The 19,471-nt window shown below is 41.4% G+C and overlaps 1 protein-coding gene across 1 annotated transcript in view; it reads right to left on the bottom strand.

The window, feature by feature from the left end:
* FGD6 (FYVE, RhoGEF and PH domain containing 6) overlaps positions 1-19,471 on the bottom strand; it is a 1,320,563-nt gene that overhangs the window by 219,596 nt on the left and 1,081,496 nt on the right. The window contains exon 15 of the mRNA XM_044087187.1: positions 11,164-11,310. Coding sequence (XP_043943122.1) covers positions 11,164-11,310 — 147 coding nt within the window. The remainder of the gene's footprint in view (positions 1-11,163; positions 11,311-19,471) is intronic.

Here is a 19,471-nt window from a genome sequence, read left to right as displayed (position 1 = left end):
GCACTCGGTAGCTCAAGGCTGTGTTCCACAGAGCCATGGCTAGTCTGCAGAGAGGGTATGAATGGGTTCCCCCTGCTTATGCACCACATAACAGTGGTGTTGTCCATCTTTACCAATAATTGTTCTGGAAGAATGTGGTCCTTGAAGGCTGTCAGAGCATTCTGTACAGCTAACATTTCTTTTTGACTGATATGCAAGTGCATTTGACTCGGGTTTCATTTGCCCTGAATGCACTGCCCTGCCAAGTGAGCCCCCCCATGCATAGTCTGATGAGTCTGTTGTTAGGGTTTGGGTGGCAGGGGGTAGAAAGAATGGCAGTCCTTTGTTGTGGTGGCAGGCCTCTGCCCACCAAAGGAACTCTGTCTTTAAGCAAGGAATGATAGGAATCACTGATTCTAAGGTCCTGAGAATGTTGACACCATAGGCTTTTTAGATACCACTGTAGTTTCCTCATATGCAGTCTTGCATATGGACTTAGTATAATGCAAGAGGCCATGAACCCCAGGGCTTGCAGTATTTTCCTTGCAGATAGCTGGGTCTTTGTGGCCAGTAGTTTGAAGTAGGCTGTCAAATGAACTTGTTTCTCTGGCATGAGGTAGGCCATCTGGGAAGTTGTATTCAAGCTTGCTCCCAGGAATACAATTTGATGGCAGGGTACTAGATGTGATTTATTTTCATTTATGGTGTGCCCCAGAGAAGTTAGTAATGTCTTTACAAATGGCAGATGATTTAATAGTATGTCCTGGCTTTCTGCCTGAATTAGACAATCGTCCAGGTATGGGTATATTTGAATATTTCTTTGCCTGCAAAATGCAATGACTGGAGCTAAGCACTTTGTGAATACCCTGGGCGCAATAGATAAGCCAAAGGGCAGTGCAGAGAACTGACAGTGCATGTAGCCTGCTCTGAAGTGTAGGTATCTTCTGCAAGATTCCCTTATTGGGATGTGCAGGTAGGCTTCCTTCAAATCCAGTGTTGCCAACCAGGCATTTTTGCCTAGCATGGGAAGCAGCTGATGGAAGAGTTAGCATTTTGAATTCTGAGATTACCAAAAAGGTGTTTAGGATAGACAGATCCAGGATAGGACGCCAGCAATGGTCTTTTCTGGGTACCAGGAAAAGTCTTGAGTAAAAACCTTGTCCCCATTCCTCTTCTGTGACTGGTTGAATAACCCTGATGCTTAGAAGAGAGAGAACCTGCTTTTGAGCCTCCGCCCACTGATTTGGGGGTAGGTCTGGCCAACCATTTGGGGTTGGTAAGGAGTGGAAGTGGAATCTGTATCCTTGGGAAACTATATTTAAAACCCATTTGTCTTGGGTAATGAATTCCCAGTTTTTTTGCATTCATGACGATCTTTCCCCCTAAAGGAACAATCAGTTGAGCAGGGCTTGGAAGCTTTAAAGTTAAGTAATTGTGACAGTTTACCATAGGGGGTGTCCTACTACTTCCAGCTTTGGAAGTGGGAGCCCCCCACTTCTTAGGCCTGTGAGTACCTTGAGACTGAAGCCTGGATGGTCTGCTGGTTCTGGGTTTGGACTGAAATGGCCTGGAAGAGGCAGGAAAGGACCAGTTCTTAGAAGGCCTGTGCCTACTAAATCTGGGAGGCTGTACTTACAGGAAATCTTTAACAATTTGCATAGATTTAGCTTTTTCCTCCATCTTTTTAAGTACTTCTTCTGCTTTGTTGCCAAACAGGCGGGTCTTGGTTTAAGGAAGCATCCAGTAATTTAGCTTTAACATAATCTGGCAACGATTGCTCCTTAAGCCAAGCATACCTTCTAAGTACAGACCCAGTGACAGCAGCCCTGCAAGATGCCTCTAATTAATCAAAACCACATTGCAAAGCATGTTTTCCTACTTGTTCAGCAGAATGCATTAAATCCTGTAATTCTTTATTTTCAGCACAGTCAGGAATCAATATAATTTTCTGTTTAAGCAATCCAATAATATGCTGCTGATACTTAAACATATGAAACTGGCAGTTTAAGGCCCTAATGGCCAAAGTTGCAGAAGTGTATACCTTCTTACCCCATCTTTCCAGGGCCCTGGAATCTCTATCAGAGGGGGTAGGGATTTTTGGCAGTAGTAGCCTTAATGCCTTTGGGTCCCTGTGAAATGGTCTCAAGATCCGCAGTAGGATTCTTAAAGAGGAATTTGAGAGAGACAGGTAACTCTGTAATACTGGTCAGGTTTTCTGGGAGCCGAAGGTAAAGTGTCAGTGGCCAGGCTAGATTCCAAGATGGTATCATCTACAATGTCCAGTACAGGAGGGATAGCTACAGGCCTGTGCTGAGGGAGGAGTAAGAATTCCCTAAGCCTCTTTTTGGAGTCAGAGTAATCCTGGCTTTCCCAGCGGAAATGCTTCCTAAGTGTAAGCAAAGTTTCACCAAAAGAGAAATCCTCTGGAGGGGAAGCAGAGGGAATGGAGTCCTCTGCATCGGAATCCTCATAGGTAGATAAGGGCAACTCCTGGTCATCAGAGAAAACAGAAATTTCAGAATCCTGATCAGAAGGAAAATCAGTTCTAGGTCTCTCAGATGGAGAAGGGTGGCTTCCCCTGATTAGAGTAATAAGGTCTTCAGCCATTCTTATCATTTGTTTTTTAGGCATAGGGGCCTGACCATGTGGTCTGGGCGTCGGTTTTCTAGGCATAGGTCGAGTTTTGGGCCTTGAAGAAGAAGATGGTGTCGGTTTAATATGCAAGTCAGTAGGCCTGAATACACCCTCAGAAGCCGGTGCCTGCATAGCAGCTCCGGACCCATCGAAGGTAGAGACATCCTAAGGTTCCACAGTCGAAGAAGCATCTCGTGGCATATCAGACTCCGAATGGGTCTCAGTAGACGCTTGCGAATCAGAAGTAACAGGTATCAGGGGCTGCGAAAGCAGCCTCACTGAGTACCGGCAAACTGGCAACTAGCTTAGGAGAAGCATCGTCGACAGCTTTGGACCTATGCAGTCTGTCTCTGTCTTTATCTTTGTGCTTTTTCAGAATGTCGGTAGTCGGGTGGCTTACCGAAGACATTTCTGGATAATTGAACTGAGTACCAAAATATTTAGATGCAAAAATGAACTGATACTTCGAGGTTTGAATAAGGCACAAAACCGGCAGCGAGGTACGTCATGGTCTGGGCCTAAGCAAGAAATGCAGTACAAATAAAAATCTTTATGAGGTATTTGCTTTCCACAAGAAATACAGTTGTTAACTTTTACTGACATCGGTTTAGAGCAAGAAAAAGAATCCCCAATGGGGTACTTCTTAGTTGAAGACTTTATATCTGAAACTCGAAAAAGAAAATTTCAGGAGTCAGCCGACCAGCACTTGTGAACTGCTTCTGGCACTGCACGGCAAGAAAGACTGATGTAATGGCATCAGCTGCATGCTTTATACCCCTGATTACCTGACGTCATGGAAGATGAGACAGCAACCGACGCAGGACCCAAGACTTTGATAATCAGGCCGACTGAGGGCTACCTGCAAGCAGATAACCCAAATGTAATGACTGCAACAGTGAAATACGAAGAACATCTACCGTCCCATCAATCTGACGAGCCTGATCTGCAAGGGCATGGAACGCATTATCATGGAACTTATAAACAAAAACATTGGCAACCTTCAAACACTGGACCCCACCCAGTTTGGTTCGTGAAGGGCAGATCTCGTCTCCTGAACCTGATTGACTTCTTCGAATCAGTCTCCAGAGCTGTGGACGAGGGTAAGGCAGTCCACACAGCCTATCTGGACCTCGCCAAGGCCTTCAACACCATCCCCCACTCTAGAATCACATAAACTTACTAAGCTGGGCATAAATCCCTACATCACTCAATTGGTTGCCAACTGGCTTACTGACAGAACCCAGAATGTAAAAGTAGCCGACTCCAAATCCAGCTCCAGACAAGTAACAAGTGGAGTAACTCAGGGTTCAGTCATGAGACCATTCTTGATTGGCAGCTACTTCTCTGAAGTACAGGCCAACACTAAGGGACTCTGGCTAACAAAGTTCACAGATGACTGCAAACTGGAAGCCATTATTGAATCCCCAAACTATGTGGATATTCTACAAAAGGGCCTTACAGAAACAGATGCTTGGTGCCAGAGTCATGGGCTCAAGCTTAATGCCAAGAAATGTATAGTTATCCCCTTTGGAAAAAAACATGTACCCATGAATTACCACACAGGTGGCAGTACTAAACATCGAAAGTGTGATGAGAGACTTAGGGACACAGGTGGGCAGTGGTCTCACCTTCGATAACCACATTGCCACAAGTCAGGACATCCTTCTATGTGGCACACCTCATCACTAAAGGATTTTCATCCAGAAAAAAGGTCGTTGTCCCACTGTACTCATCCATCATTAGACCCATTATAGAGTATAATGCGCAGTTGGTATTTACCTCACAAGACATCTGCAACAGATGGAAAGGCCGCAGAAATACCTCACTAAAAGAATCACAGGCCTAAAGCAAATGCCATATGCTGACCATCTAAAAAAAACTCCAGCTATACTCTGTGGCATATCGTCTACTCAGATGTGATCTCTGCTTAACATACAAGGCCATGTCAAACCCTGAGCTGTTGGACATGTTCCACTTAAGGAAATCCCAATCCCTCAGAGCCACACACTCCAGGGATCTAAACCTTGTCATCACAATGAACTAAACATGCTGGAGGGATAGGTTCCTGACCCAGAGACTCCCCATACTCTGGAATAGACTGCCCATGCATGTCAAGCAGAGTGCCTCCTTGGCCTTCTTCAAAAGGAGCCTTGACGATTGGATGGGAGACAGGAAATTCACCCCGAGGATCATGTCAGTCGCCCTGCTAGATAGGGTTCCAGGGAAGCAAATACTGTGGGAATAAATATCCAGGGAATTGCTATGGCTAGGCTTGTATAGGCCCTAGGGCCAATAGCCTAGTACCAACCTATTTACCAAATCTTTTGCTCAACGTTTTCTGGAATTCATAAATTCCAATGTCTTAGATAAACTTATCCACACCCCCACCAGGGGCAGCAGTATCCTAGACCTGGTTATTACCAACACAGGCGACCGGTGTTCCACATCAGAGGTTAAATCCTCATTGGTCAGATCTGACCACAAGCTAATCACCCTAAACATCCACATCCTGCCCCCACCCCCCATTAGGGAAAGCACTGTAAAAATATTTCTCCAACACCAACTTCATGCTTCTTAAGACAGAAGTGGCAAACTTCACGACACCAATGCAGATGGACAATAGAGGTACAACTGCTGAATCCTACACAAATGCACTTTATAAGCACTTACACGAGTGCATGGATCGTGCTATCCCTAACCGAACCAAGATGCTATCCTCCAAAAAAAGGAAGCCAATCTGGTGATCCCCTGCCATAAACAAACTCTACAACAGAAGAAAGAAACTGTTGCAAAAAAGAGTAAAATCCCATGATTGGAGGAACTCCCTGATCAGCCTCAGTAAGAAGCTGAGATCCCTCATAAAATCCTCCAAAGCTAGTTACAAAAACAAAATCGCCACTGATTCTAAAGACAACCACAAAGCATTCTATAGATAAGTCAAGAATCTCAATGGCAACACTCATATCTGCTCTGAGTTGCAGCATAATGGCACTAAATATACAGAACCAACTGATGTTGCCAACATCCTGGCAGATAGGTTCATTGCTAACTTTACCCCCCTCTCACCCCCAAAAGGGCCTATCTCTATACCGGAATTCAAAGTTCCTGTAATCACGACTGCACAGGTAAAAAACGCACTCTCCAAAGCCAAGAACACAGCATCCATGGGACCTGACAACATTCCAGGCTGCATTCTACACGAACTACAACATGAACTGGTACCCCACTAAGTACAATGTTCAATCATAGCCTCCCCTCAGGCTTTGTGCCCACTGAAAGGTGCACAGCAACAGTTATCCCACTCCACAAAGGGGGAGCCACCACAGACCCCGGGAACTACCGCCCCATTAGCTTGATAAGCTTGGTCTGCAAGGCCATGGTATGTATACTCATGAAACTTATAAACAAAGACACTGGTAATCTCCAAACTCTGGACTCCACCCAGTTCGGGTTTGTAAAAGGCAGATCATGTCTCCTAAACCTGATAGACTTCTTTGAAGCAGTCACCAAAGCCGTAGAAGAGGGTAAGGTGGTTCACGCAGCCTATCTAGATCTCGCCAAGGCTTTTGACACCACTCCCCACTCTGGAATTATAGATAAACTCACTAAATTAGGTATAAATCCCCATGTCACAAGATGGGTTGCCAACTGGTTCACTGACAGAACCCACACTGTGAAAGTAGCAGACTCCAAATCCGACTTCAGACCAGTGACAAGTGGAGTACCACAAGGTTCAGTCCTAGGTCCTCTCCTGTTTGGTATCTACTTCTCTGAAGTACAGGCTAACACAGGTGGTATTTGGCTAACAAAGTTCACAGATGACTGCAAACTAGGAGCCATAATCGAAACTCCTAACGATGTGGACATCCTACAAAAGGGCCTCACTGAGACAGATGCATGGTGTCAAAGCCATGGCCTCAAGCTCAATGCCAAAAAGTGCACTGTCATCCCCTTTGGTAAAAACTCTGTACCCATGAGCTACCACATTGGTGGTAGTCTACTTAACACCGAACGTGTGATAAGAGACCTTGGGACACAGGTGGACAGTAGACTCTACTTTGATAATCACATTGCCACAGTAGTCAGGAAATCCTTCTACGTGGCACACCATCACAAAAGGCTTCTCATCCAGGGAAAAAAAGAGGTCATTGTTCCCCCTCTACTCAGTCATTAGACCCATTGTAGAGTACAATGCCCCTTTCGGTATGTACCGCACAAGACATCTACAACAACTGGAAAGGCCACAGAAATACCTTACTAAGAGGATTACTGGCCTCAAACAGATGCCCTTCACAGAAAGTCTCAAAAAACTCCAGATTTACTCCGTCGCATATTGCCTAATCAGAGGCGATCTCTGCCTAACATACAAAGCTATGTCAAACCCAGAGCTGTTGGACATGCTCCACTTAAAGAAATCCCAATCCCTCCAAGCTACACGCTCTAGCGACCTAAACCTTGTCACCACAATAAACAGAACATACTGGAGGGATAGATTCCTGTCCCAGAGACTTCCCATACTCTGGAACAAACTACCTATCTATACCAAACAAAGTTCCTCATTAGCACTCGAGAAAAACCTTGACTGGATAGAAAATAGGAAATTCACCCTGGGGATCACCTCTGTGGCTCTGTTTGACAGCGGCACAGGAAAATAATTTTCTTGGGTGGCGAAAGACAGGCTACCATTTTTGCTAGGCTTGTATAGGCCCTAGGGCTGATAGTCTAGTACCTACCTATGAACTTGATCATACAAGACAGTACCTCTGCTACTCCTGCGACATGGAATTGTGCAGGCTCACAATTAATAGGGATGCACATTGAATGTTAGCTTCAATCAAGATTTTGGCATTTAGAGAGACAATTTTTATTTATGGTTGCGTTCTCTAATATTCACTGATCTCCTACTGGCAGTTGCACAGACAGTTGGTACAATTAATGAGTTAAAGTTGATTAACCTATTTCAAATTACTCCTTTATTGCTTCTTTACTATTTGGTACTTACACGTTGTATACTGTGCATTGCTGAAAACCAGAACTGTTTATTTTAAACAAGAAGGTATATAATGCGTTAATATTATGCTAGCAAGGACTGCAGACACAAATGAATAACAACACTGACTATTAGTACTGTGGCTACTGCTACTGTACTGTTCACCAAAAACAAGTATCAGATTTGTCCATTCCTGTAACACTGATGGCAGTATTTTTTAATGAAAACAGAAAGTCCAGCTGTTGCACAATGAACTCCCTGATCAGCCTCAGTAAGAACAGCAGTTCACATGTTATTAAATGTACTGTCTTAGAACCAATGCCATTTATCACTATGCAGTGTATTATCATGACACAGAAACATTTGGCTTTCATGTCAGTCAAGGCAGAAGTAGATATGTTGCACAAAACATATACAGGTGCAGCTGGTACACTTTTTCCAATATTTAAAACTATAGTGTAACAGTTTCAAATACTTTAGACCAAGTTGTCAATATAGTCTTTGTAGACTCACTTAACAAAAGCTATGAACAAATGCATGCTTTGAGCCAATTTGCCAAAACCGATTCTCTGGTATCCTTTATAGTTGTACAAGAACAATTACCCTGACAACTAGAAAATAAGAAATCAGACCTCTAATTAGGTAGCAGAACTACATTATAACCATGCAAATTATAGATGTGAAAACATGCTACTGGAAGTGGAGCGAGTGTGTGTATTATACAGACATGCCGAATCATCTGAAAAAAATAAACAAGCCTATTTTAAGATTCGGTATTTGCATATTATCGCAACCAGATTTTGCAATGTAGCGTACATTCCACCATTTGTTTGAATTTTAGAAAATGTAGTGTAATAGGGAAGGGTGACCTGTTTAAAAGTATGCTGGGATACTGGTGGGGGATTTTTTAATGTTTTATGGGTACAATTTTTGGACAGGTGCGTAGTGTGTTGAAAAGATGTTGAGCATTACGTTGGTAGCAACTTGGTACGTGTATTTATACGTGATCTTTTGAAGGTGCTTTTCATTTGAGAGCTGTCATCGGAAGGTGCTGGTCATATAAGAGTTATCAAAGGATTTTTGAGATTTGAGAGCTATCGTTGGAAGGTGTTCTTATGGGAGTTATCGAAGGACTTGGGGATCATTAAAGGTGCTTTTCATTTTGGAGGTATCGTTGGAAGGTGGTGTTCGTTTTGGAGCTATCGAAGGAGTTTGAAAATTATCATTGGAACTTCGTTTGTTTGGAAAGGATTTTTGGATATATCATTGGGGCATTCAATGGTGTTTTTGGACTTTGGGAGCTATCGTTGGAACTTTGGTTGAAAAGGACTTTTGGAGCTATTGTTGGAGCAATCGAAGGAGCTTTTGGTTTGGGATTTATCGTTGGATGTGTTACACATGTGGAGATTTATTTTTCAGCTGTATTTTCGTTTATTCAATTCTTGGATTACTTAAATGTTTTCATTAAAAAAAGAAGAAAATGGAGACGTGGTAAGTGATTGAGGAAAAGTATTTAATGGTTAAACTGTATTCATTGAATGGTACATATGCAATGTAATATAGGTAAATTCAGATTACAGCTTTGCTTCTTTCTTCGTTGTAGTGTATATTCGAATGTCATTAATTTTCATAGCTGTTAGGGCTCTACTGTTTAATATTGTTAATTGTGGATTCTTCAGTTGCTGTTATATTGGTTGTCAGTGTAGATAGTTCTGAAGATGTGGATTGTTCACTGGGTGTTGTTTTGTTTTTTACTATTGAGAGCTTAGAAGTACTTGGTTGGTTAATTGCTGTGGTACTTGTTGGTATGGATTTTCTGTTTTTCTGTGGAGGAAAGTTGTTAGCGATGGCTTTTAATAGTTCTTCAAAGCAGTCTTTTGAATTTGATAGTTGTGTTTCACGCCACATATATTCAACAAGATAGGAATGTAGATGGTGACGTGCAGTTCCTCGTTGTTTCTTGTTTCTCCACTTTACTGAGCCCCACATTCTTTCTATATGTTGTGTATGCACTCTAGTATCCGGATCAACAAAATTGTAGCTGTGATTAACTTTGTCATGGCTGAAGCCAGCTTTTCCTAGTTGTTTTGTTTGGTATGCTTTCCAGGAGTCTGAGTATACAATGCTGCCTTCTTTGATGTTTTTTTGTATTTGGTCAAACAATGTAGAGACACTTCTATCAGGCACTTTTACTACAAAAGTTTCTTTCGTTTCCCTACAGATCCATCCAAAAATCCACTGTTGAGATAGGATACGACCACTGTTATTTTTCCGCCAAGTAAATAAACTTTCGTCGATTTCCACTATATGCCCTGGCCGTCCGATCTTTTGTTTTTCCAACTCCATGGTACATACATCCCTTAAATAATTACTCCAGTCGATAACTGTTTTGTCAGCCATATCCAATTCTTCATGACAGAAATTAATGCTAGTTAACTGCTTACATCAACAGTATATAAAATGAACAGCAGTTATAAAAGAAATTCTACTTCCTTCAAAAAAGTTACCTTCCCGAACTCCTATATGCTGGTAGCATTTAGCAGAGTTGCATTTCCAAAATATTTGTTTTCCATAGTATAATTTCATTTCATGTCCTGAAATGCATTCCTTAAAACTGTGTATAATTCCATACTGTTGAAATAACTGAATTGCCTCCTTATCTGTCTTAGGTAAATCCCACAATCGCATTTTTAACAAATATATGACTACAGCAATCTACTTAGACGGTTAATAACTATATGCCTTTTCAATAATCTGTTGACTAGAGCTTTGACAACTTTTGTATAGCACGAGAAATGGAACACATACACAGATACATTACTGACATGTGTAAATAGCGGTAAAAAAAGGGTCAAGCAATTTTAAAATGTTCTTTTCTCTGTGTTTTCAAGTTTAAATAGTACTATAAATAAAAAATATTATAGAAAAGACATTATTTAGTTTTAATACCGTTAATTCCGTTTTTTTTAAGGAAAACACAAGTGAATATCGTTAGCGTGAAAATATGGTTGCTATAATATGTAAGTACCTAAGATTCAGTTCAAATCATTAAAAACTGTTGAAGTTTATAACACAAAAGTTTTCAATAATATGACTCCCATTTAAAAATAAGCTATTTTTTTCTACATGCCAACACATGGACTGACAAAGAAAAACATCATGCTTGTACTGGAATAGAACAGTGGTTAAACCTTTGCTGTCCTGCACTCTCTACATATATAAATACATAACACTCCCCAAAATGGTATCTGGAATCAATTAAAAGTGGGGAGAATTTATGTTGCCTTATATCTGGTCATTACTTTTCACTGGTGTATTTAACTGTGCCCTCCTGTAAATATACAGTTATCACTTTGCTCTTAGTTATCAGATACTCCTTATCAAGGAAGATTTTTTTATTTCGCATAAAGTAACACAACCATCCAATGGCAGTCTCCTATTGAACGCAGTATAACAGGTCTTCAGACAAGTCAGAACAGTTTAAAGTAATCTGAAACAACACATTTCCAAAAAAGAAAAAAAAGGCAACCAGAAAAAACAGAAAGCTTAATTTAACTCACCTTGCCACATGCTCTGCAGTGATGTCTCCTCCACGTCAGAGTAAATTCACAGGTGCAGATCATACACATGGTGGCACGAGTGTCTGGAATCCAGATGGGAGCCTTTGACCCAAGAGGATAATCTGCCTCTTCCTTGTCTGGTTCTGCCTGTAAACCGAAAGAATATTTACAAATTGTCTGCAAAACTGAAACACAGAGCGTTGTTCTTTAGTGCACTATAACCCTCCAGCTAAGCAGTACAGACATTTTTTTTCTATAACTTACAGGAGTACAGCCAGTTAAAAACTACAAGCTAATGAAATTAATCTTAGTCCTCAGTCTGATTCCATCAGTCTCCGATCACAAAACCACAAAGACTGTGAACAAGCCACTTAGCCAGACAGCATTTCTTGAATTTCCACAAATGATAGCGGGCTTACCTGTTCAACAAATGTGGTTTGGTAGCTTTTTAAAATCAGTGTTAATGCAGCTATAAGCATACTTAATGTAAATTGTGTACTGGTTCTGCAATACAGCTTGCAAAATATTATGCACCACACCCTGTCTTTAGCATTTGTACAAGTTATTAGCCTGATTCTCCTTGAAACATTATCTGACTTCTGAAGATAATTTAATGAAAAGACAGGCTCTAAGTTGTGTCAGCTTACTAATGAGTATCTGGGTTTAACTCGGAACAAGAACAATAATACGATCAATGACAACATTGCTATAATTTAAGCAATGCCTTTGTACATGCACATTTTCACTGTCAAAATAAAGAATAATGTGCTTTCTAAAATGTTCTCGGAGTGCTAAAGCATTTAAATGAGAGAGAAAGTTGGTGTGGGCATGCCTACCAAACTTTACAAACAGAGCAACTCCAAAGGAATTACAGTTTCTAGTTTTTTTTTTTTTACATAATGGCCACAGGCTGGTCTTAGGTTTCTAGTAGGAATAAACCATTCAATAATGTGGACATGTGAAGTGATGTACGAAGAGAAATAGGCATAAATTGTTAAGGGATAATCAGTTTATGACTAAAGTAAAGGCAGATAAGTGATATTCATAAACTGAAATGAAGGATTCTCTGAGCAGAATTACAAAATAAGTTAAGCAGATTTATTGTAGATTTACTTAAGTTTAGGCATGAACTCTGCTATTTACCCAGAGTATAGTATGTGTCCAAAAGCAGCCCAATGAACAATAAGGTTAACAGCCTGGTACTAGAGGTGCTTGCTTTTTGACTGTCACAGAGACTTGTTCCTCCAACAATGAAGCTCTCAATTATTTTATTTTATTTTGTTACTGCAAGATATTTGTCATCATTGTTAGTCTGAATGGATATAGTGGGGGTGGGGGTGCTCTGATGGTGCTATTACTGCAGGACAAAATATAATTAGTTTTGCTTGCAATGTGGAGGACATGTGAGCAATGCTTTTTAGCTGCTGTAATCTCATATGATCGAAGGCTGTATATTTCCACTGAGACTCTGAAAAGTGGCTGACATCTACTGTTAAGGATTTTAGTATTAAAACAGCTGATGATGACTTTGACAATATAAGCTGCTATATTATAAAATCATAGAAGGTTACTAGGCTAATGGCCCTAAGGCCCTTACAAGTCTAGCCAAGTACAACCCCCTGTTCCCAAGAATATCAAGGTATTAAATAGAGCTTAGTCCACAACTACTGCCCCTGTCCAAGAGGGACACAGGTGAAACTCCCTGCGTGAATTTGAGGTTTCCCATCCAATCATCCATATCTGCATACTAGAGTCATGTCAATATTTATTACTGCAAGAAGAGATGATTTTTTTAAATGAGAAATATTTTCATCAATACAAATAACCATTTTGGGACAATCCTGTAACACCGTGAAGTACTGTAAATAAAAGTTATGTACTTACCATAACATCCATGTTGTCTGATTTACATGGAACCAAAAGAGGAACGTGATCCAGACTGTATGTATAACTTATAATGAGAACCAAGGGTATGAATGACGATGAGATCTGACTGCATTACCAAATTGGAAGCTTTTACAATACCAGAGCTCTGACTTCTCCCTTACCTATAATTCCCTGCAAACCACTCCTTTCCCTCAGATTGAGCTTGCCCTTGTAAGTACACCAGTTTCTCTAATACAGAAAACAGAATACATTTCACGGAACCAATAAAGAAGATAAACAGTAACAACCAACAAAGTGCACAATGACAGGGTGTAAACTGTATGCGACTCAGTCATATCAAAACTATAGGTTTCAATTTGGTAAGGAGTAAGAGGGAGGGCGGTTGAACCGGATGAAAATCAGACAACATGGATCTATTATGGTGAGTACATAACTTTTATAGCCAATGTTTTCTATTTTCATCAGATTCAATGTATGGAAAAGATTCCCAATGTGTCTTTCTGGGTGATATCAAGGAAGAGTATTCCTGAGTATGGTGGAACCAAAAGAGGAATGTGATCTGGACTGTATGTCCAACTTATGATGAGAAAGGTATGAAATGCTGACCAAGTTGCTACTGAACAAATATCCTCAATGGGCCTCCTCTTTACAAAGGCAGCTCAGGTAGCTACTGCTCTAGTTGAGTGAGTTTTTGGATTGGATAGCAATATCAAATTCTTATTACAGACAAAAGAAATGCAATATGATAACCACTGTGAAAGTGTCACTTTAGACACCGCCTTTCCCAATCTCTGTTTTCAGAAGGCAACAAACAACTGATCAGAGTCTCAAAATTGTTTCTTGGATGTAAAACATGCATTGATGATGAATGTCTAGCATATGCAAAATATATTCATCCTTGTTTAAGAATTGTGGAAAAAATACTGCTAGCTCTAAGGATTGATTCAACTTTGCTTCAGATGCCACCTTAGGGAGAAAAGGATGGATTGGTTCTGAGAGATACTCTGTCTTTGTGGAAAATCAAATAAGGAGTCTTACAAGAAAGTGCCTGTAATTCTGAAATTATTCTAGATGAAGTAATTGCTTTTAGAAAAACTGTCTACCAGGAGAGAACTTTAAGGTCTACAGTGGCTGCAGGCTCAGAGTCAAAGCTTGCAGCATGACAGTAATGTCCCATGGAGGAACTGGATCTCCGATTGGTGGACGTAAAAGAAAGTTTCCCCTCAGAATGGTTTTAGTAACTTTTAAGGATGGCAAGGAAGAATCATTGTAACCAGTGTGAAAATTCAATATTGCTGCCATTTGTACTTTGACAGTAGAATAACTAGAGTCTCTATCAAAGAGATCTGCTAGAAATTCTAAAATAGATGGAATGGGGGCAGAGAAAAGATCTATTCCTTTAGACGCAGCCTAATATGAAAATCTTTGCGACTTGGTTTGGTACGTCTTATTTGTAGATGGCTTCTGAGAAGCTGAAATAATTCTGATGGCTGCTGTGGGGAGCCTGGCATTTTTGGCTATTGTTAAAACTGGAGAAATGACACAGTTAGTTTTCGGACTTCTGGTCCGGAAGAGGCAGTCTAGATGAGTAAGGCAGAAGATCTGGATAATGATCTAACATCCCTGGGGGATGCTGAAGTACAGGCCATAGGAAGGGGAACAACGTTTGGCTGGGCCAGAAAAAGGGCAATGAGCATCACCTTGGCATTGCACTGTCTTGGCTTTTGAATAAATCTGTACATTAGGGAAATAGACAGGAATGCATAAAGGACACCTGGAGGCCAACTGTGGACTACAGCATCCCTTAATGACTGACCTTGTGGAGGGATCAGGGCAAAGTAACTGCTGTACTTGTTGAGGCAGGAGGCAAAGGGGTCACAGCATGGTTGGCCCCAACGGGTGAAAATCATTGTTGTAATGGTTAACTTGAGAGACCACTCATGAAGAGCTACCATGACCCTGCTCAACTTGTCTGCTAGCACACTGGTTGACCCCAAGATATGCATTTCTAGGAGAAAGCATTGGAAAGACATTACCCAATACCAAACTCTCATGACCTCCCAACAAAAGGGATAAAGAGTGGGTTTTCTCCTTGTTTGTTGATGTACCATACTGCCACCATGTTGACTGTCTGTATGGAGATCACATCCATGAGGAGGGCATCCTAAAGGCCTGCAGTGCTAGGAGGAGTGCCCTCACATCCAAGACATTTATGTGAAGGTTGGCATCTGTTTGTGAGCAGGTACCTTGGATTATCCTCCTTTTGAAATGCCCACCCTAGCAGAAATATCCCATGGTTACTACTGCTGCTTGGGTTTCTAGATGTGCCATCCTTCAACAACCAAAACAGATGTTATCCACCATGCCACATACTGTTTGCAGGTTTGTGTGATCCATATCTTGGGATGTACAGGATGAACATTTTGGGACCATTGAACCACTAGCTCAAAAAGAGTGAAAAGAACAGGCAAATCAACAAGTAATGTTTAATTCACCAGTGTTACAGTACAAAAACAAAACAATAATTAAGCATTTTCGTCCCACTCGGGGACTTCATCAGAATGCCAAAATGACGTTTCCACTACCTTTTATACCATCGGTATCTCTCACAGTTAATACAATTAAGAAACGTAATACAATAAATTAATAGAATATTAATACAGAATATTAATACAATAAACCCCGAATTGTCTTAACCAAGAGAGATGCTGATGGTGTAAAAGGTAGTGAAAACATTATTATGGCATTCTGATGAAGCCCCCGAGTGAGATGAATGCTCTTAATTATTGTTTTATTTTATTTACTTTTGTACTGCGACATTGGTGAATTAAACATTACTTGCTGATTTACCTGCTCTTTTCACTCCTTTTGAGCTTTTGGTTACTGGACTTTAAGTGCAGTATCCTTGCATCAAGACCAATGAACCGCTAGGGTCCACTGAAGTACTCTCATGTAGTATTGGGCCACAGGAACCATCAGAATGGAAGAGGCTACAAGTCCTAGAACAGGGAGTATAAACCTTGCTGAGGGGGTACAGGTGAAGAAGAACTTGTGTCACCACTACACAGAGTGAACAGATTCTGTGTTGTGGGAGGATGACAATCTTCAAAGGTGCATTGAAATGACATTCAATAAAAATTATATTTGTTGTGTAGGTTGTAGTTGACATTTTGGGAGGTTTATTGCAACCTTTAAATCCAGTAACAGTTGGAGCACCACATTCAGATGGAATTTGAAAAGATGCTCTGAGGTAGCAGTTAGGAGTGAATTTTCCAGATGGGGAAAACTTGGATCACTAGCAGTCACAGGTGTGCTGCTACCACTGCTGTTATCTTGGTGAACACTCTGAAGGCTGTAGTGTGACCGAAAGGCAGGACTCTGAAATGATAATGATTCGCTCGCAGCTGGAAGTGGAAAAATCTCTCTACTTTTATATGACATTAAGAGTCCTTGAAGATCTACAGTACACATCCAATCATCCTTCCTCAACCGAAGTAGAATGGACTGAACCACAACCATCTTGAATTTCAACTGCTTTACAAATTGATTGAGATGACTTAGATTCAAAATTTATCTTAGGTCCTCTGTCTTTTTTGGCACTAAAAAGAATCCTGAATAGACTTTGGACTCTAATTGGTCTCAGGGGACCATATGGATGGCTCTTTTTCTAGCAGCTTAGATATTTATATGGCTGCTACCTCCTGGTGAGTGGGTGGAACCATTCAGTGATCTTTCTCTTTTTCTGAGGTTGAAGGAAAAATGGACTGCAATAACCTCAGAATGTAATCTTTAACACCCAAAAATCTGTTGGAATGTTTTACCAGGCTTGCTGGTGTAGAGATAAACACCCCTCGGCTGCTTCCAGAGTACAGCAGTCAGGCAACCTTTCAGGGACACTGAAAAGGCTCGTTGGAAAAGGGACTATGAAAGCCCCAATCATGCGGTCCACCTCTGCTCCTCGAGTGATATCCACTGGCATTACCTTATCCACTGAAATGAGAAGGCCTATCACTGGGAGAGTCATAGTAAAGACCCTGTGATTTCTGAAACCACATCTTTTTAACCATCTTGCTGACTCTTGGTTAGCATGTCTGACTTTGGCTCCAAAGAGTGTTTAACCATCATACTAGGCATTAATAAAGTACATCTTGAAACTTTCCACAAAGTCACAAAGACGTATCCAGGCATGACGGCACATAGCGATGCTGGTACCTGCTGCTCCGGCAGTGCCATCGGCTGCATTAGATAACAGACATATGGTAATATTAAAAGTCGATTGAAGGGTGGCCAGCTGGGACTCTGCAATCTTTTGGACATCCACAGGCATGTTACCAGAGAGTGATTTACAGAGTGTTCCTTAATTAACTCTCTTTAAAACCTTACCACATGGGCCAGGTAATTCAGCATCTAAGAGCAAAGGTCGCTGAGGTACAAGTCTGTGTCCCAAATCTGTCCATTGCCCTGGACTCCCTGTTAGAGGGATGAACAGGGGAGCTTTCTTCTGAAAGTTCTTTCCTTGTGCCTGCTACTACCACCATTGCATCTACTGGAGATCTTTGCTCCAGTGCTTTCAGTCTTTAGGGATTTGCAGAATCCTCTGTTTTTGGGATAGATTCCACCACATCAGGATCCTTCTATGCCCATTTTGCCATGAGGTCAACAAAACGGTCAATTAGTGATACCACCCATGACAAAGATGGGTTGGAACAAAAAGTCTCCAAGAATACAGACTCATGAGGAGAAGGATCTTGGGAGGACCTTCCCCCCTCTTTGCTTTATCAATTCTAGGATTTTGCCAAAGGAGATGTCTTCAGAAGGGATTGGGGGTGGGGGGGGCCTTCACCTTCATCTAAAATCTGTGTCTTCTGTGACAGACTCTGGGGGTTGAGTCTATGTACTTCTGATTAGATGTTTCCTATGAACCAACTCTGGTGGGGAATAAGAGGGTTTGGAATCAGACTGGGAGAGGACATAGCAGACAGGCTGTACCACGTATGGTTTTGACTATCCCTGTCTAACAGGATGATGGGAAGAAGGAGAAGAAGAAGAAGAAACCAAATCCTGATGTGGTTTGATTTGTACCAAACTATCTGAAGGTGCCCTTTCCCTAGGCAAGTTCAGGGGCCCTATAAAGAGTCTTGAAGGCTGAAGCTGCAATCGGCTCCAAGAACCTGGTCTCATCCAAGGATGAAACAGATTTCTCAGCACCGACTTGCCTCCACCCAGAAGTTGACCTCTGATCCGAGATGTTGAGCACTTATGCACTGAGGGGTAGGAAAGGTTTCAAAACTCTCTGTGTTGACCCATCCCCTCGGGTCTCTGCACTAACGCTTCAGCTCCAAATCCTTTCTCGAACAGACAACCTCAGAGTCAAAAGGGGAAAGGAAGTAGCTGGAGTCAAAGTGACAGACTGCTGACACTGATGCAGACACCTCAGTACAAGCAGGAACCAAGGAAACTGGTGTTAAGATGGGACAAACGGGTACTGGAAAAATGACAGGCAGGTAGTTGGGCTGATACTCTGTATCCTCACAGGGGATGGCACTGAGAGAGAGCTCCAAGGTGAATCTACATCTTGAGGAACTTCTGCATCATCCTACTGATATCTTGTTCTGTAATGCTCTGGGATGACCTAGTGGATGAAGCCACCAAAGGTGGACAGGAATAGTGCTATTCCTGCAGAATCAGGGAGTGCAGTCATGGACTTATCAGTTCCAATGAAAAACAGGTATTAAGAGAGAGAGAGATTTGTGGTGAGAGGCTGTTGGGCTCCAATGTACATGCTGTTTTAGGCTCGAGACTGACTGAAACTGTTGGATCTGGTGACCTTTTTGGGGAAATAACTTTTCCCTCAGAAGACTTCATTGTTTCTTTGTTGGATTCAGAGGTATCTTTCTCCTTTCGCTGATCCTTTAATTTAACCTTGTCAGCTTTCTTCACTGGTGATGCAGATAAAAATACCACTGAAAAGGATGCCCCTGTCTGTGGGGAATTAAACGCTTAACAATTAGTTTTCCCTCCGGGTTTGTAAAGCCCTTGAACTAAAGCCTTTATGTGACTGGCAGTCTACCTCTAAATGAGCAGCACCCAAACAGTAAAAACACACTTTAGGTGTGGATCTGGCAAGCACAACTTGTCCCCACACTGAACGCATTTTTTAAAGCTTTGGAACTCTGCTATTGAGCTATGGATAACTATTACAATCCCTAACACACTAGCTATAACGTGAAAGCACACAGAAAACTCCTTATGCTACAAATACAGGAATTACAATTAGAAATAGCACACCAAAAACTACTAATCCTATAACAATAATTAATGTTATTAATAACTTACTATAAAGCCTATAAAAAACACACTATTAACTATTCTACAAAGGTATACATTAGAGAGCAATGCTCTCAGTGTGGGGGGGGGGGGG

Source organism: Protopterus annectens, chromosome 11.part0 (genome assembly GCF_019279795.1).
Source record: "Protopterus annectens isolate FY-2018-M chromosome 11.part0, PAN1.0, whole genome shotgun sequence".
Taxonomy (NCBI): Eukaryota; Metazoa; Chordata; order Ceratodontiformes; family Protopteridae; genus Protopterus; species Protopterus annectens.
The sequence above is the reverse complement of the archived record's forward strand: the minus strand, read 5'-3'. Positions and strand labels throughout refer to the sequence as shown.